Here is a 6,634-nt window from a genome sequence, read left to right as displayed (position 1 = left end):
TAGTCAGAAAACTTGGTTTCAAATTCTACCTGTTGATACCTGTATGATACTGGGAAGGTTAGCTGATGTCTCTGAACCTCAGTTTCCTCATCTGAAAAAGGAAAATAATAATACTTGTACTACATAGCTCACAGTGTAGTTTTGAGGATCAAAAATTGTAAAGTAATTTATAAAATAACAAAGTCTATATATTATGTCATCTGGAATCCTGTTACCCAAGTTCTTCCATGATCTTTATGATTTCCATTCACCATCATTATCTATAAGGCTCTAAATTTTTGTTAACTGTCCTACATTACCTGTGTATCGTAGAGCCAGAACAATCAAGGGGTTACTTGACTGGGAACAAGAAGTCTGTGAAGGGCACCCTTAACATCCTTATTGCGGAGGCTATAGACAAATGGGTTAGCAAGAGGGGTAATGGCTGTATACATGAAAGCAGCTGCCATATCCTGCTCCTGAGAGTTCTGGGAAGGAGGCTGGAAGTAGACCCAAATGATGGTACCATAGAGGAAGATGACCATGGTGAGATGGGAACCACAAGTAGAGAAAGCCCTCCTTCGGCCAGCAGCTGAGGGCAGCCGCAAGATGGTAGTTGCGATGCGAGCGTAGGAGAGTAGAATGAGAGCACAGGGTCCCATCATGAGCAACCCACCCTCCAGAAAGATTAGCAACTCATTGGTTTGAGTGTCAGAACAGGATGTCTTCAGTAGGGGCCGGTGATCACAAAAAAAATGAGGGAGGTAGACAGCACCCTCATTGTCAACAGTCCATTGGAGAGGCAATAGTAGTCCTGCATGCAGAATAGAGTGAATGAAGGACACAGACCAACAAGAAGCTAGTAGGCGGGCACAGACTTGTTGATTTATTACAATTGGATAATGCAATGGGTCACAGATGGCCACATAACGGTCCAGGGCCATGACAGCCACCACCAATGTGTCTGTAACACCAAATATATAGAAGAAGAAAAATTGGATTAGGCAACGAACAGCAGGGATGGCTGGTTGGACAGAAACCAGGTGGGCTAGCAACTGGGGCAAGGTAGCCGTGGCCAGTCCTATGTCAACCACAGAAAGGCCACGTAGCAGATAGTACATGGGGGTACTGAGACGTGAGTCTCTGGAAATAAGAAAAACTAGTGTTAAGTTACCCACCATAGCACCCATATAAATAGTCAAAAATAGCAGGAAAAGAAGGCTTTTGGGAGGACCACCTCTCCACAGCCCCACTAGCAGGAATACTGGTGTGTGGGAGGCATTAGAGGCACAAGCCATGGTGTAGGAAGGAGAGGTCAGAAGCACCTGTGGGAAAGAGACAGGATGAGGGCATTTTTCAAACAGATCTCAACCAAAATGATTAATTAATTTAGTTCTGAAGTAATCTCCCTGTTTGATATTTTCAATGATGTTTCTTCTATGTCTTTAATCAAAAAGCAACAAAATAATATATTGTGCAGTAATCAGACGCTATTGGGGCAGGCAGAGCTGACACAAATCGTAAAAAGAAAATATGGTTTTTAATCTCAAGGAACTTGCAATCTAATTGGACAGAAAAGAAATCCACATTAAAAAGTGTCATAACTTTGTTGAGCACTATATTATTTGATAAATTCTTTTTGTCTGAATCCCAGTTTATTTATCTGTGACATGAGGGTTTTGGCATAGCCCCAGAGAAGACGTGATGACATGCTTCCATTATTTCATTCCCCAATACGTATGGAATTCCTCAATCACAGTCATATACATACCTGTGTCATCTAGTTTTGTTTAACCATTTTATTCTTTTTATAAAGAAATTATTGATGTTCCTAGAATACAGCTATTGTGGGATACCCAGAGATGAAAAATTACTAAGACTTTCCTTCCCTTATGGGAAGAGTCAAGGATAATATTTATCCTAATGTCTGTAATAGAAAAGCAAATGGTATATATATATATATGACACACATATTGATGTGTATAAAGCATATTTTTTCATACATATTATGGTCTCAAAATTCTAGTACAATTTTAAGTATAGCTATTAATACAAACTGTACATAGACATATAGATATATACATATATACACACTATATACCCAAAGATATATAAGTATGGGAATATAGATACATATAGATATAGAAATAGATGGATATAGATATAGATTAAAAGTATTCATATGATATCTATGGACATTGGTGAAGGATTAGACATGTATTATACCCTCAAAATTTCTAGGTAGAGTCCTTTGTTTCAGAGAGATCATCTGGAGCCTATTCCAACTCTAAAATTCTACTACCTAATAGTTATTTCCAGTCCAACAGTCTTCTGGGGTCCTCAAACTATGAGCCTCAGGTCCAGGTGTGGCAGCTGAGGACAGATTATCCCTCTCACCCAGGGCTATAAGTTTCTTTATTTAAAAGCCCAGAAAACAAAATTTTGTTTTACTATAGTCCACCCTCCAACAGTCTGAGGGACAGTGAACTGGCCCCCTATTTAAAATGTTTGAGGATCCCTGGTCTATATTCTAAAGTAAATACATAGTATTTGTTAAGGACACAGTGTCAGAGTTAGAAACTTTGATCACATTCCTAGTTTTGCCACAACTGCCTGTGCTATCTTAGGCAACCTAATTCACCCTCAGCCATACAAAGAAAATACAAGATTCTTCAATAAGACTGAAGAGTGTGCAATATGCAGTAGACATGAAACTGGAATGTTCAAAGATCTGAGATATTGTTACATGAGAGAGGAATTCCTCTTGTACCAGAGATCAGAATGAGAAACAATGGAAGAAAATTATCAGAAGACAAGGTAATTGTCTATATATATATATATATATATATATATTATATAGGAGGAACTTTGCCCCACTGTTCTCAGAACTTGCAGAAAGGAGTTCAAATGTGTGGAAATTGACATATTATCAAATAATAATTTAGTAATATTTGTCTGAAAATGAAATGAAAAATAATGAATTTCCCATCATGGGAAGATTTAAGCTGAGTGAGTATTTAAGTGAGTGGCTGACAACTAATCAAAATATTACAGAAACAGAATAATGGAGGGTGCACTATATGGTCTATAACTTGCTTCCAGACTTTAGGATTCTAACATTGAAGTGCCTTCTTGAGGTCTATGGCACCTAAGGAATCATGGCTGGTTCTTCTACTTCAACTGTCTTTTCGCTTTATGCCTCCTCCTTTTCTTTTATCATGCCTGTGGGTCTCCAAAACTTGATTTTAACACTATTCTCTTCCCTTTCTGCACTCTAGCTTTTAAGAAATAAAACTATTTCTTACAGCTTTACCTGACCTCATCTAGTCATATGACAAACTAAATGTCAAACTTTGTTCTCACTTTTGTTTTCTTAGGACCAGTTCCCAATCCAAAGCAGCATAGATGAGGCTTTTGAATCCTCATCAAGTCTGGACAGGAGAACTGAGATTCAGAATATTTAAAGAACAGTCAGAAAACACAAAGAGAATGAGGGACCAAAACAGGAGTACTAGGAGAGACCAAATGGGAGATATACAGATAAAGTGAGAGCCACAGATGAAAATATGCAGGTTGAGACTGACGTTGGAATAAATAAAAAGTAGGATGGACGGTAGTGGAAAGATACAGTGTAAAAGGGGAGGAAATACTGAGAGAGGGAGAAAAATAAAATGACAAGGGAAGATGTAGTGATGGCAGAAAGGAGTAGACAGTAACAAAAGAGAAATGGAAGATAGAGAAGGAATTGAACAGGGCAAGGGTGGGGAGAGAAGCAAAGAGGTGAGGAAGGACAAGAAAATAGAAGAGAATGAAAAGAATGGAGACATTGATGAATAGAGATAAACAGAAAGAGAAAGGAAAGAGATGGAGGAAAGGAGAAAAAGTGGAACAAGAGCCAAAGGAAAGCTGGATGTGGATTTTAAAGAAATAGTATACAACTATATGGAAAGAATAATAGTACATAGAGCAAAGCAATGAGGAAAAACAAGGACAGAAAATAGATAACTATGGGGCAATGGGAGATTATCAGAGAATAGGAACAGAACGTCAAGTGGAGGAAAATGTTTAAGGGCAAAGTTATAAGGGACAATGACAGAGGACAGAGAAAATAAGAAAACTGGAAAGAAAGAAAGGAATGTGTAGGTAGGGAACTGAGAAAGTAGAAGAGAAATCAGAAGTTAAGGTGGAGTAAAGTCAAAGTAGTTTTCCAAATTTACACTACCTGAGAGGTTGAGATCAAAACTTGGAACTCTAAAGGTGAGGGAGCAGAATTTGTCACCAGGCCTTGTCATGTTGCATGCAAGTCTCTACTACTGGCCTGGAAAGGTCATAGGCTCATAGATTTCAAATCAAAAATAACCTTAAAAGTCTTTTAGTTTATCTCCTCATTTTGTGAGGAAACTGAGACTAAGAGGAATTAAATGATTTAGCCAAGATCACACAAGCAGTAAATTTATCTGAATTCAGCTTCTTTATTTCCACAACCAATATCCTTCCTTTCATGGCTCTCAGAAATTCAGAAATAGCAGCACTCAAGGATATTTAAAGGTCTGAGAGTCTCTGGGGTCTTGTCTGTGCATCCCTCCCTCATCCAGGATTTCAGCCTTTGCTTTCTACTGCCAAGTCTGGCATTTTCTCAGGGAAGGGAGGGAAAAGCTCCCACATTCCCTTGAGAGGAGTCCAAGTTAACAACCTCTAGAGTCATATCAGCAATGCCAATGCATATTAGGAAAAAAATGAAGGTCTACACAACTTCTTAATGAAAATAAAATCCCTAATTAAGCACTTACTATGTGCCAACCACTGTGGTAAACATGTAGTTTCCAAATAAAGGAAGGAAAAGAACACTATATTTGAATTTAGACTCAAATGCTAGCTTTGCAAGCCCGAGCAAATCAATTTCTCACTCTGAGCTTCAGTTTTTTTCAGGTGTAAAATAGGGAAAGCAAGCCTAAACACTACTACATGGTGCTGTTATAAGGAAATCACTTTTTAAAGAGCAATCTCTTAAAAGGGAAGTTCTTATTATCTTATCCATTCCTTTCACTTAACGTTTCCAGGCCCATTAGTTGACTAGCCACCTTCACATATCTTTCCCAACTTTTCTCACCTTCTTTGGGATGATTTGAGAAAGAGGGAGAAGACAGAGGATTTAAGTTTTTCCAACCCAGCTTTGCCCAGGCTGCAGAATTCAACTGCAAGCACTGAGATTACTTTGGGTACATTGTAGGATCCCTCAAGAAGACTGAGAAATTACAAAGCTGGAACAGAGTCGAAGTAGAATGTAGAATGTAGACCAGCAGCCTGAAGACTGAAGGGTCAGGAGAAGTGTTCCCTAAGGTGAAACAGATCCAGTGAGATCAAGCAGCCAATGACTGCATTTTTCCCCATATGCTCAACTCTGAAAATCTTCTGAGTAAATCTTTGAGAATTCATGAAAGAGTGCAAACTCCTTTCCTTTTCATGTACACACACACACATACACACACACACACACACACACACATTTTCCTTATTGACTATGAGGGATTACTGCCACGAATCTTGCTACTAACTTCTTAAAATCCTTCTGTACGATGCACAAATTTCTAGACTCCCTAGTTGCTTCAATAAATCATATACCCATTGAGGAAACGTGATAGAATTAAGATGCTGCTCTTTTCCTGGGATCTGAGTCCTTAGTCTACCCTGCATCTATGATCCACAAGTGGGTGTTGAGTGACAAAGTTGCCAGAAGATACCTGTGCCCTTCATAGTCCCTGGTATAATTCTGGATCCACAGCTTGCCTTAGATAGCATTTCTCTGTACTGGAATGCTCCTCATGTTCACTCCTTTCTAGACTCCAGCCCCAGTGTTCTCAGAGTTCCCAGTCTTCTTGTGCCAAGCTAAAGTAGAAAAAAAATGACTTTTGACCAGATCTCTCCATCAGGATTAGGTCTGAGGAATTCCTGGAGAGCATGAAGCAGAGCCTCCATGTTGTAGAAAGAAATCCCATTCAAGGATTTGATCTAAATGATTTCTGACAATAAAAAAGTTGGACAAATTTCTTTCATTGACTATGAATAGAAACAGAAGAAACTAGACAGGGAAATTGATTTTTTAAAAGATATATTTTATTGGTGGCTCTTGTTTTTACAAGAGACTAAAATTTTCCCTTTTATTACCACTCCGCCAAACAGCCATCCTATATTACATAAAATTTTAACCAACAAAAGGAGAAAAGAACAATTCCAGAAAAGCTATCGATACATAAAAAAACTTGATAATATGTGCAATTTCCCACACATTTGAACTCCTTTCTGCAAGTTCTGTAGAACAGTGGGGCAAAGTTCCTCCTTATACTTCTTTTTTTTTTGGGGGGGAGGTTTCATGCTTGTTCTTTGTAAATTTATTATATCCATTTTCAATTGTCTTGTTTTCTTTCCAATTACATTGTTACCACCATTGTGTTTGTTGTTGTTTTGGCTCTGTGTATTTCACTTTCCAGCATTTTATTTCAATAAATCAAATACCCATCAAGAAGGAAATGTGGGAGGTATCTTGAGTAGCAAGTTTCATCCCATTTTCTTGCCTTACTTCTAATTTTAGCTGTACTGATTTTGTTTGTGCAAAAAAAATTTAATTTTACACAATCAAAATTATCCATTTTATTCT

The 6,634-nt window shown here is 38.1% G+C and overlaps 1 protein-coding gene across 1 annotated transcript; it reads right to left on the bottom strand.

Moving 5' to 3' along the window:
• Positions 1-323: 323 nt before the first annotated feature.
• Positions 324-1,321, bottom strand: LOC100927649 (olfactory receptor 1B1-like). Its single transcript, XM_003759044.2, has one exon. The coding sequence runs from the start codon at positions 1,275-1,277 to the stop codon at positions 324-326; it is 954 nt and encodes a 317-aa protein (XP_003759092.2). The 5' UTR covers positions 1,278-1,321.
• Between the last annotated feature and the right edge of the window lie 5,313 nt (positions 1,322-6,634).

Source organism: Sarcophilus harrisii, chromosome 2 (genome assembly GCF_902635505.1).
Source record: "Sarcophilus harrisii chromosome 2, mSarHar1.11, whole genome shotgun sequence".
NCBI lineage: Eukaryota > Metazoa > Chordata > Mammalia > Dasyuromorphia > Dasyuridae > Sarcophilus > Sarcophilus harrisii.
This window is presented reverse-complemented; position numbering and strand designations above follow the sequence as displayed.

Excerpts from the sequence above, each read along its gene's own strand:
- LOC100927649 (XM_003759044.2), bottom strand. The coding sequence starts at position 1,277 with ATGGCTTGTGCCTCTAATGCCTCCCACACACCAGTATTCCTGCTAGTG.